Genomic DNA, 21,845 nt, shown 5'->3' on the forward strand with positions numbered 1-21,845 from the left:
AAATCATAGGATGCTATATTTCAACAGATTTGAAAGTGGGGAGAATGACTTGCAGAGTTAAAGTTTAAGACCTTGTCCTTTCTGTAAAGGTTATCTACTGTCCAGCTAGAGAATAAGGTAGAAGAATTCATGGAAAAGAGAATTTGTTTGAAACTTAAATATGGAAATCTGAAATGGCATTGGATTTAGTACTTTAAAGAATTTAGGTTATGAATGAATGAGAAAAGAGCATAGATGCAATTTATGCCCTTTTTTCATTTTTTGATTTATAAAACAGTCTTAACTCCAAGTAAGTTACCTCATATCTGATTGGGGAAGAAGCAGGGGAAGAAAGTAGAAGGAGATAATAAAATATCTGTATAAAAACATGTTTATTAATTCAAATGCACAGTACCGCTTTTTTAAAAATGTATGTTGTTTTTAAAGTAAAATGTACATGACTATTTAAAAATTATAAAAAGAGCATAAAGAAGAAAGTTATCACTCATAACTACAACACTTAGAAGTAGTCACATGATACTTTTTTCCAGTCATTTGTCCATGTGTGTATATTTTCATATAGTTGAAATTGTATACATATTACATAAAGAATGTAATCTTTCATTTATCATCATATTTTGTTGTGTAACTAAAAATTTTAGGAACCCAATTTTAATGACTGTATATTATTCCACTATATTGATGTATCACAATTTGTCATTTCCAATTTTCACTCTTTGTAACTTCTGCTGTGATGAATATCTTTTTGCATAAATCTTTTTCTACATTGCTATCTTCTTCTTAGGATATAATGTTAAAATAGAAGTAGAATTTTAAAACAGGAGATTTTAAAAGCTTGTATATTGCTAAAATTGTTTTACAGAAAGGTTGCTTAAATTGACAGTTCTATTACCCGTGTGAGAGAGCAATCATTTCTTTGTTTCATCTCAAGCACTGAGTATTAGCTTTAAAAATTCTCTTCTGACTGTAGGTGAAAAGGGGCATCTCATATTAAAATGCTTATTATTCCTAACTCATTAATTCCTCTCTCTCTCTCTGTCTCTCTGTCTCTCTCTCTCTCTAAATTGGTTAGGTTATATACATATTGATGCATATTACCTCCAGAAGTATGGAGATTTTGAAGTCTTATTAATTTAAATAAAGTTGATATTGAAATTTCTTCATAGTTTCTTTTTAATTGTAATTTGACTTTCACTATATACCATAATTTCTCTAAATGTCTTTTCAATGATATACTTGTATTACACTGTGATAGGCAGAATAATGCCCCCCAAAGATGTCCATCCTTGGGAGTGCTGCTTAAAAGTCGTTGTGTTATTAATGCTTTCTTTGATCACCCTGTTTAACAGCAATTATCCTACCTGTAAGAATTCTTAGCCCCCACTACCCTGCTTTATTTTTCTGTCATCCTGTGTTTTACTTACTATTTGTTTTAATATTCCCTGTGGCATGTTATGCATTTTATGTATTCTCTTTTTCCTTCCAATAGGAGGTAAGCTCTAGGAGTGACTTTAGTTAATTCAATCACTGCTGTATTTCCACCTATAGAATAGTACTTGACACATAGTAAGAGATCAAATTTTGTTGAATTAATCATCAAATGAAGGGAATCTGATTCAATCTTAGGATGTCAAAGGATTTTTTTTAAAAAATTAAATTTATTGAGGTGACAATGGTTAGTAAAATTACATAGGTTTCAAGTATACAATTCCATAATGCATCATCTATATATCACACTGTGTGCTCACCACTCAGAGTCAGTTCTCCTTCCATCACCATATATTTGACCCCCTAGAAGTTACCTATGAAATTGGTTTTGAAAAATGAATAAGTGTGACTCTGAAGAGGGAATAAAGGGTATTCCAAACAGAGGAAAAGGCAGGCAGCAAGGCAAGAGGCAAAGAGACTTCCATTGTCACAAGTATAATTATCTTCCAAAGTGAATAGACTCTAAATGGATTAAAGTGATATCAAGGATATTGAGCCTCCCCTCCAAGAGAACTTGTAAGTTGTCTTATGTGCATGTCTTATCTTCCTAACACAGGAAGGCTAATTCTTTCCATTACCAGCGGAAAGATGAACATTGAAGATAGATAGACAACTGTCCATCCAAGACAATGGAAGGGAGATAGCATTTTATAGGAATGAAAGCACTAACTATGGCCATGCATGTTCCTAGTATTATGGTTTTGGTATGTAAGATCCTTAGAGGGATGGAGACTCTAAATTGGGAAAAGCTTTCCTATTATTTGAACAAAATGTCTGTTCTTCTTCTGGTTCAGGTTTCTGTTTTCAAAATTCAAAGGAAATTTTGGTGACAGCTGTGTTTTAGGCTGATGTTACTTATAAGTTTCATAGCCACTCTAATCTAGGGAATGGTAGAATATGTACCTCATACAGAGGATAAGGGAGAGAGAACATTTGAAAAGGAGTCTAGGCTGGGAGGGATCACTATAGTGTTAGAATGGTATATTAAAATGCTTATTATTCCTAACTCATTTGTTAATTCCTCTCTCTCTCTCGCTCTGTCTCTCTGTTTCTCTCTAAATTGGTTAGGTTATATATATATAGATGCATGTTACCTCCAGAAGTATGGAGATTTTGAAGTCTTATTAATTTAAATAAGGTTGATATTGAAATTTCTTCATAGTTTCTTTTTAATTGTAATTTGACTTTCACTATATGCCATAATTTCTCTAAATGTATTTTCAATGATATACTTGTATTACACTGTGATAGGTAGAATAATGCCCCCAAAGATGTCCATTACCAGAGGAAAGATTAACATTGATCACCCTATTAAGTATTTTAGCATTACAAAAACATAGTATTTATATAAAATATAAAAATAAAAAGCCAGCATTTATTAAGTGCATATCATATCCAGACACAGTGATAAGTGATTTCATAGAGTAATTATTTAGCATTCATAGCAATCTTATGGGACGATTACTATTATCTTTATTTTACAGATGAAGAAGGTGAGGCTTGGAGAGACTAAGTTACTTGCCGAATGTCACAAAGCTAGAAAGCAGTAGAGCCAGTACTTGAACCAGATCTGCTGACCTCCAAGCTCATACACCATTTTTACCTGAAAATACAAAATTACATATTTAGAAGGAATATATAAATAGTTTCACATGGGAATACATATATACAAGCAATAATACTAGGAATGCAATAATATTATAAGCAGCTGGTTATATATGTGTATATTTGTATATTGTTCATACACACAGTTGCTTGTGTATTGTTCATACACACAGTTACTTGTGTATTGTTCATACACACAGTTGCTTGTATTATTGAAGCAATTAAAAACAAATCAGTTAGTCTTTGCTCTTGTGCACCTGGCTAAATTCAAATATCAAAATGCACAAATTACGAACATTCCTTTGTAGTTACTTATATTTGAGGGGGTTAGTGGAAAGTTATAACGGTTTTGTCATAATTATTTTTCCTGAGACGTCAGAAAAATCAAAATTGTTTTTTTCCAGAGTGTGTTTGCTTTCCTTTGTTACTTTTATATTGTTAAATAATATCTATTATTAAGGAATCTAATGTGCAAAATACTCTGGGTTGACATCTATCTTTTAAATAAGCCACATTGTAAAAAGTTGGCATTTAGAAAGGTGCATTGACTTTTCCAGGCCCCCGTTTAGCACTCTGCTGGAGTCATCCATGGGTCTATTGTACATCCTGGAGTACTTTGTTGGCAAAGTGAAGAATGTCATCTGTGAAAGCTCCAGAGAATATGCTGGCTTCTGTAAAAGCAGAAAGAGTTATTAAAAAAAAACACAAAACAAACAAAACAACACAACTCTAGATTCTGTTGAGGTTTTTGCAAATAATCCTTAGTGCCTTTGTAAATATCTCCATGTTTCTAAAATACCTACATATTCAGTAAAAATCTCATTAACTTGATGTTGGTATTTTAAAGCCAGTTGTAATTTGAAGAGTAATTCCCAAGTCACCTAAATTACATTATCTGTACAAATACAAAAGTTGGAAATTTGTCCCTTGTACAATGTGCTTCTAGAAACTATTAATATCAAGCAACTGTTTTTAAAACTCTGAAAATAGAGTTTACTCACAATTTGTAAAACACCTAGCAAAAACAAGAAAGAAAGAGGATTAAAGCACTGTTTAATTTTCTTTTTCCTTGAGAATCTATTTTTCTAATACTATGTCAAATAATAATTTGTGTCAGTACCAAGTGGTTTGACTGAAGGAGCAAGCTCTTTATATGCTTGCTTGGCTCACTTAAAAATCAAATAATGTTGAATTTATATATCTTTAATTCAAATGTGTTTTTTTTCTTGGGCTCTGTTATTTTAAATTATTAGAACTTTACTTTCCTAAGGCTGAAATGGCAGAAATGTGTTTATATAGATGGGAAGAAAAACACTGCAGTTTTATTTCATAAAATCAAACTCTTTATCATTTTTTTGTTGTTTTTTTCAAACCAGGATCTCTTCTCCTACTTTCTCTTGATAGCACCTGAATGAGCCAATTAATTCAGACTCAAGGAACCTCAGTCATCTTTGAATCTTATCTTGTCTTCCCTTTCTATTTCCATCTAATGAGTGGCCAAATATAAATTTGCACCACTTTCATTGTTCTCTATTTTTGCATGACGTTAGCTGCAAACCTAGTTCAGTTCCTTACTATCTAATACCTGAAAGCATTGTAATGGTGTTCTTTTTCACATCCCCAATTTCAGTTTCTTCTGCACATCCCATCTAGGACACTCTGATTAATTTAACCTCCTCCTCAAGAACCAATGATGATTTTCATTTTAAAAATCATATTTAAGTTTTTGGGACTCAATTGAGGTCTTTTCAAGCTGACCCCAAACATACCTTCCTAGAATTATTTCCACTTCAATATTTACCATGTATGCTCTAGGAAAACTGATATTCTTGATGTACGATCTGATTTTCCTATATGGTCAGCTTTGCTCATGATATCTTGAAAATAGCCTTCAGAAATTTCATATAAATCATTCTATATAACTTGCCCTAAACTTATAAAGATTTGTGATACCAGGCTAAGAGCAGAGATCCTGCATTTAACCGCTATGACATTATGCATCTATATTTGTATAATACTCAAAAGAATGGATTATATCATGTTTCTCTAATAAATGAGAACACTGTAGAATTCTGGGAATAAACATTTGGGTTAAATATATAAAGAAAAAAAAATATATATATATAAGATATAAAGAAAAAAACAAAAAAACTATTACATGCTCAATAAACTTTTTAGGTAGTATATAGGTGAATGAAATCCTAACTTTTGTCCCAGATCACCAGGATTCAAATCCTAACTGCTACTTGCTAGCTCTATATCTTGAACATGTTACTGAAACGCTCTATAACTATCTCTTCATTTATAAATCATATCTATTGCATATGTTTATAAACAGGCTTAAATGAGTTAATATATGTAAAGCACTTAGAACAGTATCTGAAACTGCAAATTAATAGAAAAGTAAAAACTAGTTATGAAAAATGGTATGCAACAAACATATTTCAGAATGTCATGATTTAGAAACCTAAAGTGCAGTGTTTTTTTTGCCTCTTTAACTTGATTTGTATCTCTCCCCTTGTTTCAACTGAATACATTTTCTCCAATGAATCCCAACCTTTGGATATTATCATATTAAACCCTTTCTCACTGTAACTCCATAATGGAAGATCTGTAGATATATGTGACTGGGAATAAGCTGTCCCTTGTAATAACTCCACAGCTAAAATTGCTTCTGCTGACCCAGAGACTCTCTCCATAATGGTATTTGAATATGCTGAGAGTCAGAAGGATGAACTCTTGCAAGTAATTTTAATAGGTAATTAAAATAGTGAAGATCATTAATCAATACTATATGCCAGTCATTGTCTTAGGTATATTAATCGTTTTATCTCATTTAAGCCTAAGAGCAACCTAATGAAGTAGATACCATTATAATACTCTTTTTCATTTTTAATGAGGAAATTAATGAGGAAACTGAGGTACAGAGAGAGTAAATAATTTGCTTAAGTTCATACAATCACAAAGTAGTGGAACCAAATTTGAACTGAGAAGTCAAACTCAATCAGATCAGTCTGATGGTAGGAAACCTCCTTTCCCCCACCACTTTAACCACTAAGCATATTGTCCCTCTATAGCTAATACAAACACTTACCTCTTGTATTGGTTAACTTGGGCTCCTATAAAATAACCATAGACTGGATGAATTAAACAACAAAAATGAATTTTCTTACAGTTCTGGAGTTCAAGGCAGTGGCAGTTTGGTTTCCCCTGAGGCCTTTTTCTTTGACTTGCAGATGGCTGCCTTCCTGCTATATCCTCATGAGGTCTTTCCTCTGCTTGTGCATTCCTGGTGTGTCCTGTGTGTTCAGATTTCCTCTTCTTATGAGGATGCCAGTCAGATTGGATGAGAGCTCACCCTCAGGGCCGTATTTTAACGTGATCGCCTATTTAAAACCCTATTTCCAAATACAGTCACATTCTGAGGTACTGGGAGTTAGGGTTTCAACATAATGAATTTTGGAAGGACAGAGTTTAGCCCATAACACCTCTGTAATCTGTGACCCCAAGAATCCATCCCTGATGTGTTGCATTAAAAAAAATATGCTTCAGCAAAAATTTCAATCTTTACTCATACTTCTCTCAATTAATGCAGCTGGTGATTTTGTCTACAATAACACTTAAATCACCTGTCCTTTCTTATCTTCAAACATTTCCAACTTTGGGGAATCTCTCACACTTCTATTCCATCATAGCACCCTCTTGTATGTCCACTAGACCCTGCTATTTTGCTCACCAATCCTGTTTTCTCTCAGAGTGGAGGCCCCGGGAGATAAATTATTTGTTTGATTTCATGGTGCTTTTATGAGAATTTACATATACTAACTTAGTTTTCTTTTCCTATAGAGTTCCCCACATGACTGGCAAAAAGGGAGAAGGAAGGTTGTGGACCTTCTCAAGTTCATAGCCTCTATCCCGCCACATTAACTTTTATTGAACACTTTCCCTGAACCGAGTGTTATGAAAAGGAGTTTTACATCCATCATTTTCTTTTCACCTTCACCTTACTTTTATGTTACCTAAAATTATGATCCCTTTTACAGATGAGAAAACTGGTGTTTAAAGAGATTGTGTTACTTACTAAGTGTCATAGAGTAGTAAATGGAAGAGCTGGAAATCACACTTCAGAGTTTGAGTCTTTACGCTGGTGATATATAATATAGTGGCCAGCTTTGATTATTGACAAACTGCTATTATTGTATATTACATTGCTGAGCAATTTCTCCCTATTCTTGGTGGTGAATAATTTTTAGACACTCATTTAAAGCAGATTATTACAATTATGTAAATGTACCACTTTGATCCTCAAGATTGCCAGATATTAAAGAATACAGAGTTTATCCAAATAAAATATTTAAGTTACAAAATCACTATATTGTTAGGCGATTCATGCCCATATATAAAAAGTCCTTCTTAGAGACCCTGGGCTGCATGCAGGTGTTAAACGTAAATGGAGCCCTGATACGATCTGAGAAAAAGAATTTCATGTTCCAAGTGTAAGTAGGAAAGCCAAATATTGCACTGATTCTGGCTCTGGGAAAAGTACATACTGTTATATTCTGGCACATCAGAATTTTCCAGGGATGTGCCTGGTGTCTTGGAGTAAAGCCAATGTGATTTTTTTTCTGCCATCTAAGTCTTGCTTCTTTATAGGTCTCTTTGCCATGTTCATTATGTAAATCACAGTTTCCTGTCCCTGAATTCTGTGACTTTTCTCTTTCTCTGTACAAATGGAAACACCCTCATCATTTCCCAGAATCTTGCAGATATAATTATTATTTGTTCCTTTATAGCTACTGGCTTGCCTTTATAGTACGACAGAACTGATGAAGGGAAGTCAGTCATATGCACCTATACCACTCAATTATTGTTACTTTTAGTTATTAGTATTAGTATTTAAATAACAACCACAAGGTTGTTTATTTTTGGTGGAGAGAGAAGGATTTTACTTTTCTTTTGTTTCCCTTATACTTGGAAACTGAGACCCAGGCTATAAAAACAAAACAAAACAAAACTACGGTGTTATGATATTCAATTTCATATACATATTACTGGTCCTTAATCTTAGCTTGGCCTGACAAATCCTTTCAGAATCTTTGGAGAGATATTGTACTTTTTCAATCAACTTAGAAAAATCAACAAACCCAGCATTAAGAACTCAGTAAAAATACTAATTGATACCATTTAGAATCACTGAAGGCTACATACCTATGATTTTAAAAACATTTAATTAGAATAAGTATCAGTATTGATTTATTTTCAATGAGATTTGAGGGTCAGCTTTCAGTGTGAAGGATTCATTTAATTCAGTCTAAATAAAGTAATATATGAATTCCTAACATTTATGAATAAAATTAAAAGAGCAAATAGGTTATATATTTGCTCTTTTAATTTTATTATTGAATTAAATTGGAGAGGGATATATCCAATTGAAATAATGTCATTTAGAAAACTCATAATATTGCCTATATAGCATTGTGAAGTGATGGCTGACTCTCAACTTTTGAGGAAGAGAAAAAATTTTTTAAGTCAACTATAAAGGACAAATTCTTTAATTCTAACTATAATGAACTAAAGATTCATGAACATAAATGAAGATTTTTGGTGAGATTTATATATCTTGAAATTTCCAAATCCTGTTTCCTGTAAATTTGTATTATCTTATTTGTAATTATTATTGAATCACTTTCTGAAGACACAAATTTATTCCTATTGTTTTTGGTGATAGACCATCCCTTATACCAGCAAGTATAATACTTCAGCCATACTGTACAGAGTAGACTGTGGGAGAAAGGGGAATGTGACCATGTTAGCAGGCTTGGAGAGCATTCAGAGAACTTGCCAAGTGGCTGGGTGGTCTCTGAATACTGATTAGGAATCCCAGTGCAGATTAATGGGGACCTCACTGAAATCAATACATTTATTTCTTTTGAAAACTGGCAGTAGGTTTTGTGTCTAAGGTCCCCAAGACCACACTCATGCTTGAGGACTGAAGGACTCAAAGGACTCAGAAAAGCTGTTATATTCACGGTTATGGTTTATTACAGTGAAAGGATACAGATTAAGACTAGCAAAATGAAAAAAGCTTGTGGGGCAAAGTCCAGAGGAAACCACTGGCAAGTTTCTAGGTGTTCTTTCCAAGTGGAGTTGCCTGGAGAGGTGCTTAATTCTCCTGAAATGATGTGTGACAAAATATGTAAATTGTTGCCAACCAGGGAAGCTCACTCAAGCCTTGATGACCAGGATTTTTAGTGGGAATATGTCATGTTGGCCTCCCCATGATTGACCTCGGCTGCTCAGACTCCAGTACCCCGAGCTCCCCTAGGTCAAATTGATAGAGTGGCTCCAGGCTTCGGGCATACAAAAATATTCTCTTATCAAGCAGAATATTCCCAGGGCTCGAAGGTCATTTCCCAGGAGCCAGGCCAAGGGCCAGTTTTGAAGACAGACCTTGCTTTGGAATGTGCAGGGTTTGAAAAGCCCAAGTCTGATAAATTAACCCTTTCCGGAACAAGTTTATAGCGCATAATTATAGATGAATAGGTTATTTCACTTCAACTGTATTCAAGTACATTTTTTTGAAGTAATTAAGGAAATATCCTGTCAATGAGAGTTCTACCTATGGGAGAAACTATTGTTCTGAATCTTTTACTAATTGAGAATTTAGTAAATAATCTAGAGTTCTAAAAGGAAGCCCATGGATCCCAGTATTCTTTAATAAAGGAAAGAGTACATTTTGCCTTAAATCATATATTTGTATCTTCTCCCCTCATGGGAATTCATATTTCTTTGGAGGAGCCAGAAGGACAAGTATAGAACCTCAATAATTTCAAATAGGAGTGTAATATTTTTACAGGAAGCACTGATTTATAAATCCAGCCCTCAGAGGTGCAGACAGGTATAAATGTCTAAATGCATAATGGAATACAAGGTCTGATTTCTAAGATTCATTTGGAGTATGCATTACTCATTGATGAATGCAGCTGAAGTCAAAGAAAAGAGATCAACTGTTTTTTTTTTTAAAGATTGGTTATACAATACATTATTAAAGCTTTTAGATAAAAGGGAAAATATTATCAAATCCAGTATTATGGGAAAAAATGGAGGAACATTTGACAATTTTTATTTGTTTGCTTTGTTTTTCAAAACTCTAATAATCCCTTTCAATTTTGGAGCAAACACATATCTAGTGGTGATAGAGGACCGGTGGTTAATATTAGAATCAGCTTATTATAAAAAATGTATATTATAGTCAGGATACCTTTTGCTAACAGCTCATACTGGCAGTAATTAGCTCTGATAAAAAAATAATGGAAGCCATGCATACCACTTAATGTTATGCATACTTTGGAAGTTCTATTCTCCTATGAAAATGATTTCTTCAGTGAAATCTCAATAATGATGGACCCTCCATTATAAATTTATAAAGCTATATGTGTGTGTGTGTGTATGTATATATATATATATATTTTAATAGCCAGATTTCAAAAAAAAGTAGTAGAACTTCAATAGACAAAAAAGAATATGATTGATTTTAATGAAATCATACCTAGAAGAGAAAATGTGATATGGATTTTGACAAAGAGCAGAGCAGTTGCATATAACGATGGTACTAGATTCCATTCTTTATTATGGGCTATAATGATGAGTATGAGATTGCCACAGTTGTCACATTGCTCCAAGTAAAACTTTCAAGTAAAACATAAGAAAAGACCAAAACATTTCTCCAAGTAAAACATAAGAAAAGACCAAGACTTGAACCCCAAAAGTTCTGAACTCACAGTTTCAGATTCAAGAGAAAGATTACTAAATTTTAGTTTCAGGTAAGGAAATACAGTTAGGCATCAGAAGTGCCTTATAGAACATTTCTTAAGGACTTCACTTTCTTTTTTAAGTTGTTTATGTTATTAAATTTTATTGGGGTGACATTGGTTAATAAAATTACAGTGATTTCAAGTGTACAATTCTATAATACAATGTACATCATGTATGTATTGCATTGTGTGTTCACCACCCAGAGTCAGTTCTACTTCCATCACCATATATTTGACCCCCTTTACCCTATTCTACCTTACCCCTTCTCCCTTTCACCTCTAGTAACCATTAAACTGTTGTCTGTGTCTATGAGTTTTTGCTTGTTTGTTCATATTTTTCATTTGTTGTTTTTAGTTTTATATCTCACATATGAGTGAAATCATATGGTTCTCTACTTTTCCTAGATGAAGAAGATATGATATATATATATAATGGAATATTACTCAGCCATAAAAAAGATGAAATACTGACACTCGCAACAACATGGACGAACCTTGAGATTATTGTAAGTCAGACAGATAAGGGACTCTATTTTCAACAGGCCAATATAGGAGCTGTCCTCATGCTTCTTAATTTTTCAGCAGTTGTTTCTTTTATCAAACTTAACAGTTCTAGATAGATGAATGACAACTTGATTGGCAGCTTGACATTGCTAGATAAAATAACTTATTTTTCAGATGAATTCAGTGTCCAGTGTTTTAGAGGGCTGCAGGTTAAATATGTCAGAACTTTGTTCTTATTTGTAATAAATACTTCTGTTTGTTTCATTAACAATCTAGAGAGCTAAAATTATTGAGAAAAGTTTTATGATAACTAATTGTTAATGACTGTTTCTTAAATTTGTGTATTTATAAAATCCAGGGTCAGTGCAAATTTCTATTCTTTTTTTTTCTCTCTTGAAATTAAAGTTTATTGGGGTGACAATTGTTAGTCAAGTTACAGACAATTGTTAGTAAAGTTACAGTTACAGTTAAAGTTACAGTAAAGTTATAGATTTCAGGTGTACAATTCTGTAATACATTATCTATATCTCTATATTGTGTGTTCACCACCCAGAGTCAGTTCTCTTTACATCACTATATATTAGACCCGGTTTACCCTCTTCTAGAGCCTTGCTCTCCCCTCCCCCCTTACTTTCTGGTAACCCCTAAGCTATTGTCTATGTCTGTGAGTTTTTGTTCTTTGAGTTGTTTGTCTTGTTCTTTTGTTATTTTTGGTTTATATACCATATATCAGTGAAATCATAAGGTTCTCTGATTTTTCTGTCTGACTTATTTCACTTAGCATTATAATTTTTAGATCCATTCATGTTGTCACAAATGTTCCTATATCATCTTTCCTTAATGCCGAATAGTATTTCCTTGTGTATATATACCACAACTTCTTTATCCATTCATCTATCGAAGGACATTTTGGTTGTTTCCATGTCTTGGCCACCGTAAACAAAGCTGCAATGAACATTGGAGCACACGTGTCTTTATGTATAAATGATTTCAAATTCTTTGGGTAGATACCCAGGAGAGGGACTGCTGGGTCATATGGTAATTCTATTCGTAATTTTTTGAGGAACCTCCACACTGCCTTCCATAGCGGCTACACCAGTCTGCATTCCCACCAACAGTGGATGAGTGTTCCTTTTTCTCTAAAGCCTCTCCAACACTTGTTACTATTTGTCTTGTTGATGATACCCATTCTGACTGGGGTGAGGTGATATCTCATTGTGGTTTTTATTTGCATTTCTCTGATGATTAGTGATGTTGGGCATTTTTTCATATGTCTATTTGCCATTTGTAAGTCCTCTTTGGAGAAATGTCTCTTCAGTTCCTCTGCTCATGTTTCAACAAGGATGTTTGTTTTTCTCTTGTTGAGTTTCATGAGTTCCTTGTATATTTTGTATATGATACCCCTTATTGGAGGCACTGTTTGCAAAAATCTTCTCCCATTCAGTCAGTTGCCTCTTTATTTTGTCGATGGTCTCTTTTGTTGTGCAGAAGCTTTTAAGTTTGTTATAGTTCCATTCATTTATTTTAGCTTTTATTCCCTTGCCTTTGGAGTCAAACTCATAAAATTCTCTATTCCTTTTTTTTTTTTTTTTTTAATATTTTTTTTTTTTTTTTTTTTTTTTTTGTTGAGAGCTCACTGGCCCATGTGGGAATCGAACCCGCAACCTTCGGAGTTAGGAGCACGGAGCTCTAACCGCCTGCGCCACCGGGCCGGCCCAAAATTCTCTATTCTTAAGTAGTATCTTCTCAAAGTCACTTTCACTGGAAGACATCCCAATTTGCTTTTTAAGGAATCCAGATTTTCAAAAATATAAATTGACAGTGATTTTATTATTGAAAATAAAATGGAACATACAAGTCAGTTTACCTTTAAATGAGGGTGATATGCCTCCCCATTGGAAAAGATAGACCAGTAAATAAGATTCATCACTTTGTTATTAGTATTCCTCAAACTAAATTATAACTCAAGTAAATGACATAAGATTTTGCTAAAACAATATGATCATAAAAATTGCAATAGCTACCTTCTAATGCTCTTAAACATGGATGATTAGCAAAACAACAATAACAAAAATTCAATTAAATTCAAAATATACTTATTGAGGTTTTATTATACTTAGTGGAAAACAGTATTATACCTTTTAAAGGATATCAGACAAACTAATCTCATTGTCCAAATACAAAGGAGTTAATGATTTTATTAAAGCAGCTAAATATATGTGATATTTAGATGTCAGCCATTGTAGAGGCTAGGAGGAGCCCCAGAATTGCTTATGAAAAAGGAAAATATTGTGAACTCAACGATCTGGAGACAACTCCTTAAAGGAAGTGGTGCGAAAAACTGGTCTTGAAAGATAGATACAATTTGGACACCAGGAAGAAAACAGGACGGCTTTGAGGGAAATTATAAACAGAACAAGAGTGTTGGAATAAGCAGGTCAGGATCATAAGAATGTCTGTAGTATCAGACATCAAAACTTCGCAGGCTTAGGCTTTGCTGCTGTAATGGATTAATAAAGAGTTCCATAAAGCACCGTGATTTTTGTACTTCCAATTACCAAAGAAAACCTGAGTATTATGTTAGCATTCCTCCTGCATTTAGGCTCTCCTGGTTCTCCTTTTCAATGCACTTTTACCCTAAGTATTTGGATGCCTAATGATAATTCTTCAGGATTTAAGGGAGCCAAATCTGAAAGGGTGTTTGAAGGAATTTCAAATATCTATTTTTGATGTTGACATCCTAACATTTCTAGAAATATCACAAATTTGAATATTGGAAATGTAACAACAGTGCTAATTGAATGTCCCCTTTCCAGTCCTTTTTGGGAGACTTTAAGGTGATTCAGACTTTTCTTCTCAGTTCCCTAACATAGCTGTTCTCACTATCTCTGCACTGATCTATCTTTATGTCATGTGACATTGTGATGGGGAACCAAAGATATTGATTCATTCCCAAGTGTTCACAAATAAAATGTATTATATTCCTGATGGTGTGTCATTTCCAGAGTAGTATTAACTGGGATTTGCGATCAGAGTCTGGAAGCATATTATAGCATAGCAACGAGTGCTTTAGGCTTGTTTCTTTTGCTGTTTCTTCAACTCTAAAGGCCTGATGTCTCTAACAAGAAGTGATAGGTGAAAGAAGAAAAGTAGATTGCTCTAGAAGTTATTAGGCTTAGATGGGTGGGGTTGAAAGAGGAAGAGAGAAGTAAATAAATCAACCATAGGTTTGATATTGTAAATCAAACCACAGGCTGTACTGTCATGTCTCCTGTAGTTGCACACTGCCACTTTATCTAAATTGCATGTAAGATAGTGGATAATGGTCTCTGGAATAAAGTGCCTGAATGTGAACTCTTGGTTGGACCATTACCTGACTATCGCTATAGGGTAAGTTACATAACCTTTCTATAAAACTGGGAAATCCTAGTACTTATCTCAGAGTTGTGTGGATTAGTAATTCTGAGATATGTACTAGTAGGTACTTGAGTAGGTATTTGTGTAGTACCTGGCTTATAGTAGGTGCTCAACATATTCTAGGAATTATTTTGAATAGAGACAAGTGATTTCTAGTATAGCTCAGTGGACTTTATAATTCTAAAATATTTTCAAAATTAGAATCATCACTTCCACTGATATTTTACAGGTGCTGGAGACATTGGTATTATGCTTGCATACCTAACTACTTTGCAATTTACAACATCATATAGCAATTGGTTCATGGACTATCAGTAAAAATGTATTGTTACACAGATTACTGCAGAAGACAGAGTGGACAGAATTAGCAGGTAGGACTATGGAAAGCAAGTTGCAGTTGCTTTTGTCATAGGTCACATTTAGTATTCTATGTAATAGCTAAGATTAGCAGATGAGATAACTATATTCAGTTGAAAATGTTAAAGGTTAATAAAAATTAATAGTCACAGATTAATATAAATTAAATTGAAAGGTTAAAATAACAGACGTCGGAATCTTATCCATTATGCAATCATGGCAGCAGTTTAACATCCCACTAATGTTCATCAGTATACAATCTGACAAATAAAAAGAGAATGCTTGCTCTGAAAATTCACTTTTAAGGTAAATGCCCTATCTCCTTGAACTGCTATTTTAAAAGTATACTTATGCAGAAATTCCAGAGCCATTGTAAATCACAAACATCATATTTTGCATTGAAAGAAGACATCTAATAACCCTTTCACTCTTTGCTTTTTGGTATGCATAAAGGAGAATTTTACAGCACTCAGTGGAAGGAGGGTGGGTCTTAGAAAGATTCAGACCATGAGATTTTCCACTGAGTACCTGGGAGAATATCTATGAATTTACTGAAGTGTTTTCTTTTCTAGTAGGATTAGAAACTGAAATAAATTGCGATAGACATCACTATGATTTATCAATATCTGATTCTCCTTTTCCTCCTCAGGAAAGGCTATAACTTCTAAGTTACCTTGCGGACAGAATGGACTAATTTCTAATTCTAACCAAAGCAATGTAAGCAAAAGTCCTATGTGACACTCTTAGTCTGAGGCAGTGAAAAGTTCTTCTGGATTCCCCTGACTCTTTCTTTGGCCTGAGAGATTGTAGGGGCAATTCCTAGGATCTGGAACGACTGAAATGGTAAACCACAAAATCAAATCAGCTTATATTTCCAGGCCTCTGATTGGAGGAGAGCTGTGTCAAGAGTTGGCTGGTTTTACAGGTGGCTTAGCATAACAGAAAAGCAAATTTTTATTGTATTAAGCCACTGAGGTTGTGAGATTGTTTGTTGTCATAGCATAGCCTTTCATATGCTAACTAGTGCAGAGGGTTGAATAGTACTTATTTTAAGGGGCATAAGGACTAGTTTTACAGAAAAAAGAGCTAAGAGGTTGGATTCCAAGCCTGCTGCCTACGCACTCCAAGACACAGAACTCTGGCAGACGTTCATCAGTGATACAGAGCAATCTCTCCTGAAGACTAGAGAGGCCACTAGGGTCATCCCTGTAGATAAACTCATGGCAAATTCAACACAGGTTGCGCTTTACAAGCATTAAAAACAACCTGCCCCTATTCTTCTTGCATCTTATTGAAGTTAAGGGGCCATATTTTTTTTTTAATTAATTTTATTGGGGTGACAATTGTTAGTAAATTTACATAGATTTCAGGTGTACAATTCTGTATTACATCATATATAAATCCCATTGTGTGTTCACCACCCAGTCAGTTCTCCTTCCATCACCATATATTTGATCCCCTTTACCCTCATCACCCACCCCCCACCCCCTTACCCTCTGGTAACCACTAAATTATTGTCTGTGTCTATGAGTTTTTGTTTCTCATTTGTTTGTCTTGTTCTTTTTGGTTTATATACCACATATCAGTGAAATCATAGGGTTCTCTGCTTTTTCTGTCTGACTTATTTCACTTAGCATTATTCTCTCGAGATCCATCCATGTTGTCACAAATGCTCCTATATCATCTTGCCTTAACGCCGAATAGTATTCCATTGTGTATATGTACCACAACTTCTTTATCCATTCCTCTATCGAAGGACATTTTGGTTGTTTCCATGTCTTGGCCACCGTAAACAAAGCTGCAATGAACATTGGCGTACACGTGTCTCTATAGAGAAATGCTTTTATATTTTTGGGATAGATACCCAGGAGAGCGATTGCTGGGTCATATGGTAATTCTATTCGTAATTTCTTGAGGAACCTCCACACTGCCTTCCATAGTGGCTGCACCAGTCTGCATTCCCACCAACAGTGAATTTAAAAAAAGGAAAAACTTAGAATTATAACCTCACTTTATCTATCTATCTATCTCTCTATCATCTATCTATCTGTCGTCTATCTATCTATCATCTATCTATCTATCATCTATCTATCTATCTATCTATCTATCTATCTATCTATCTATCTATCTATCTATCATCATTTTCCCATTGCTTTCAAATTGTTATTACTATATCTATGGGTGAAGCACACTTCAGGGAGGCAGAATTCATGCTGGAAAGTAGAGATGAGTTTCTATTCATTGATTATTTCTGTTCTTTCTTTTGGTGGTGAGGGGAGTGCTCAAATTTTTCTCATATTCCATATTTTAGATATCCTTTCTACCTTGCCAAAGATGACTTTGTGTTTCCATGGTTTTTAAAAGAAAATTGCTCCAACCCCAACACTCTAAAACATAGTGACCTAAATTAAATTAAAGCAGCAAAATGAAACTGAGGCCAAGAATTACTGAATACTTGTTCTCTTGATGAGGAATTTTAGACAGTGGTGAAAAGTGAGCAGTGTAGGGTATAGATGTGGGGTGGAATGTTCAAAGAGGGAAGCAGGAAGTATTTTATTGGCAGCACCAAAAGGTTGGTTCAAAGTAGCCAATATTTCATTTGATCTTTTCTGCCCAATTGATGCCTTAGTACTTCTATATTTATTATATGCTTTTTCCAGCAGATGAACACATATAAATATAGTAGATTTTAATTTCTTATAATAATCAATAAACATAATGTGGCAGACTTTATTTTCCAAGATAGTTGCACCAGTATGTATCCCAGACCACATGCTTTACTTACAATGCAACATTGATAGTCTTCCTTTGAGAAGTGGGTTCTATGTGCCCTCCCATTGAAACTGCCAATATAGCAACTTCCTCTATCAAGAGAATGTGGCAAAAGTAACATGGTGTGACTTAGGAAACTAAGTCATAAAAGGTCATATGGCTTTTGTCTGTCTCTCTCTCTTGGAATATATGACAAAAGGAAGCCAGAGTTGCCATGTAGTGAATGAAGCCACCATAGAGACAGAGGATTTCCTGCTGCTCAAGCCCCAGCTATTCAAGTCTCAGCACAGGCACCAGACATATGATTGAGTTTGCTTCCAGATAATCCCATATCTGACTTTGAGCAGCGAAAGCCAAACTTGATTTCACATAAAGCTCTAGCAGGACTGCAGATTCCCTTCCCTTCCCTTCCCTCCCCCCCTCCCCTCCCCTCCCCTCCCCTCCCTCCCTCCCTCCCTCCCTCCCTCCCTCCCTCCCTCCCTTCCTTCCTTCCTTCCTTCCTTCCTTCCTTCCTTCCTTCCTTCCTTTTTTTCTTTCTTATCCAGGATTGCTCAGGTAACGTGGTGTGATATATTATACTTCAAAGTATAAAAGAAGATTTAAAGCTAACCATTGAGAGTTTATCCCCTTTCAGCTTTGGCGAGATCCAAAATAGAATACACCTGCAGGGGAATGTAACTGAATTCCATTAAACAATCACCTGCCAATATTTGAATTTTGAGAGAATGGTATTAAATATCTTGTTAATTTAACTATACTTGTAATGTCAAGTTCTGAAATTCTGTCGAAGTAATATTAGAATAAATATGAAATAACTCAAACTAGCATCAGAGACACATTGAAACATAAAACAGCACACATATCTATGTACCCTGTTTATATCACCCCAGAGATTTAGATGAAGAAAAACAAACTTTCGGTTGTTTCTCAGAAGGGAAAAAATAATGAAACATTTGATTATAATTGTTTTAATGAGCTGTGATTCAAAATGATGAAGTTGTAATGGTTTGGGTAAAACATATTCTGTTAATGAGCTTTTATTTCTATCAAAACCTACAAGATATAAAACTATCCAAGGATAAAGTTTGTGGCAAAGCAGTGTTTACTTTCTAAAAATTAAAATACCTCATATTTATCTGCCATTTTTTCAACATATTTATTAATTATTGGTATTACTGTAGAAAGGAGATATATTCAAAGAATACAAACAAAACTGTACAGTAGACATACAATATATTTATGTTACTGGTTTTCACACTGAAGTTTGCTTATAAGGTAAACTTCTCTGCCTGATTTTTGGAAGTCTCTTAGATATTTTTTTTTATATATAATTTATATATTCTATTCTAATTACAGACACAAACAGAGTAGTCAAAAATGTTGTTCCTCAAGAAATTGTAAAAACACTATGTCCATTTAAAGTAGAACATTATAAACTATACTTGTTTTGGATATCCACTACCACTTCTTCAGTACATATTTTTAAACTGTTTACTACATGTACAAATCCATCAATATGTAGTATCTAACATATTAATAAATTTTCCAAAATAACAATCATTTATTCATTTAACAAATATTTATTGAGTCATTGTTGTAACCCACCAGGATGTTCTAAGGACTGGGAATAAGAGAGTGAATGAATTTTCTTTCCTAATTGAGTTCACGTTCTAGAATTATCATATCATACATATCATTCATCAACTTGCTTCTCTTAAAATTGTGTTTTTGGGATTTTCCATACACATATAAATAAAGTTCTTTTCTGTCTTCAGTTAGTATACCATTGTATAAACATACCATAACTGATTGCTCTCACTTCTCATAAGCATTGAGATATTTATCAATTTTGTGTTATTGCAAAGGATACTATGAACATGTCTCCTTGTGTATACGTATGAGAATTTTTGTCTGATGTATTTATTTATGTATCAGTCAGGATATGCTATTTGTGCTGCCATAAGAAGCTACCTCCAAATTTCAATGGCAGAACACAAAAGAAGTTTGTTTCTTGCTCACATAAAATCTGTTCTGGATTCAGGGGACTCTCCAGGGCCTCTCTCCTTCCTGTATTTGGCTTAGCATTCCATTCCCGAGGCTGCCTTGATCTTTTTCCCTACACATTAGCATATGTTTCCAAGATCATCTTGGCAAGGCAATAGCAGCTTACACTGGCAATTATATATCCAGCAACATGTTACATCATTATTTCCATCTCCCAACCACTGGCCAGAAGTAGCCTCATTCAAAGACAAGGGGACTGAGGAGTATAATTCTTCTACATGCCCAGAAGGAGGAAAGAATAGTATTTTTTCACAACCTACCCATGGAATTGCCCTATCATGGGATCATCACATTTTACATTTATAAGGTATGGGCAAATTCCTCCTAAAGTGATAGCTGTGAGTTTACATTTCTATCAGATGTATTAGAGAATCTCTGTTTCTCCGCAGACTCACCAGAGCTTGATTTTTGTCAGATTTTAATTTCTGGCCAATCTGATGTATGTAAATTGTTATATCATGATTTTAATTTCCACTTCCCTGGGTACTAGTGAGGTTGAGTATTAACTAAAGGTTTCTGAAGTAGAAAATCTATCTATGGCATTTGTCTTTAGGGAAGGGAAGTGTGAAATGGGAGTAGGGGTGCATACATAGTATTTTAAATGTATCTGCATTGCTTTATTTCTTAAAAATATGACTTGACAAAATAGAGAAAAATGTAGGCAATTGTTAAATTAAAATAAAAATGTTAATAGAAGCCTTAACCTTTTTTGGTTTCCATATTACAGCAAGTTTAACATTTTTTATTGTTTTTTTTTTCATTTTTTTTGTGTTTTTTTTTTTTTTATTTGCTCTCTCTCACCTCCAATGGATGGTGCCTGTGTTTTACTGTAACCCTGGTGACAAGACATGTCCAGGTTCCCAATAAGTGCTCTTGAGAGTTGGTACCTCTGTACAACTCCAATTTAACTAAGCCTCTTGAGATTTGGGCCATTAGAAAAAAGAACATATTTGCTTTAATTCGAGTGAAAGTGAAATCATACTTGAGAACCCATAAATGTGAGATTCTATAAGAATGAGTATATTGAATCTTTCTAAAATTATAACTAGAGAAGGAACATTTACAGAAAAAGCAGGTCACTGTATTTGTCATCTGAAAAAAATACATATACAAGACTTTGAAATTTGAATAGTTTATGTAGGTAATTATTTTAAATATCTTTTTGATTTACATGTGTTTTCAGAAGGAAAATATAATCACTTCAGTTTCAGCATTAGGGGTTAATTCAGCTAATTGGGCTACTTCCCAGGTAAACATATTCTTTAGTTTTTCATCTCTTGATCATTGAGGTTGAAATGAAAATGTATTGGCTTCTTATTTTCTCTGGAGAATTTTTGTTTCAGTGATAGATTTCTTGTGAACCATACAATTATGCTGGTTGATTTTGAGAGTTTTCTTCTTGTTTTTCAATAAGAATGTACTCTGAATTCTGATTTAATAGTTTTTTTCAGTTGGTGCTGTTTTCCTCTGTTTTTTTCCTTTCCAGTGTCACTGTGTGTTGTTCACATCTGACCTGAAGAGCAAATTTGGCTGCGTATCTCAGAGTTTCAAAGGGTTAAAGGTACTGTGTTTTGCAATTCTTCTTTCTTTCTTTCTTTCTTTTTTTTTTTTTTTTTTTTTCCTTATCTGTGAACATTCCCAGAGTTTAATTCCTGGGCATTTCTCTTTTCTTTTTTGTATGCTTTCCCTGAATCAACTATGACTCATGGTTTTGACTTTTGCTTCCATGTTGATGGCTCTCCTTTTTACAGAACTTCTTCTATTTATAATTTGGTTAGGTTCCAAAAGGTTGGTTTAAGTCTGTGTGCAAAGTGACACTTAAAA

General features: G+C 34.1%; 1 protein-coding gene across 4 annotated transcripts in view; it reads left to right on the forward strand.

The window, feature by feature from the left end:
• The window catches only part of CETN3 (centrin 3), a 608,779-nt gene that overhangs the window by 279,856 nt on the left and 307,078 nt on the right, over positions 1–21,845 (forward strand). For all 4 annotated transcript variants that reach the window (XM_081053674.1, XM_081053675.1, XM_081053672.1 and 1 more), the window contains one exon: positions 21,508–21,582. Coding sequence is in view for 2 of the 4 variants with exons in the window: in XM_081053672.1 (XP_080909798.1) it covers positions 21,508–21,582 (75 nt within the window). In the remaining 2 variants the exon portion in view is untranslated. The remainder of the gene's footprint in view (positions 1–21,507; positions 21,583–21,845) is intronic.

This window comes from Rhinolophus hipposideros (genome assembly GCF_964194185.1).
Source record: "Rhinolophus hipposideros genome assembly, chromosome: 7".
In the NCBI taxonomy this organism is placed as follows: Eukaryota; Metazoa; Chordata; class Mammalia; order Chiroptera; family Rhinolophidae; genus Rhinolophus; species Rhinolophus hipposideros.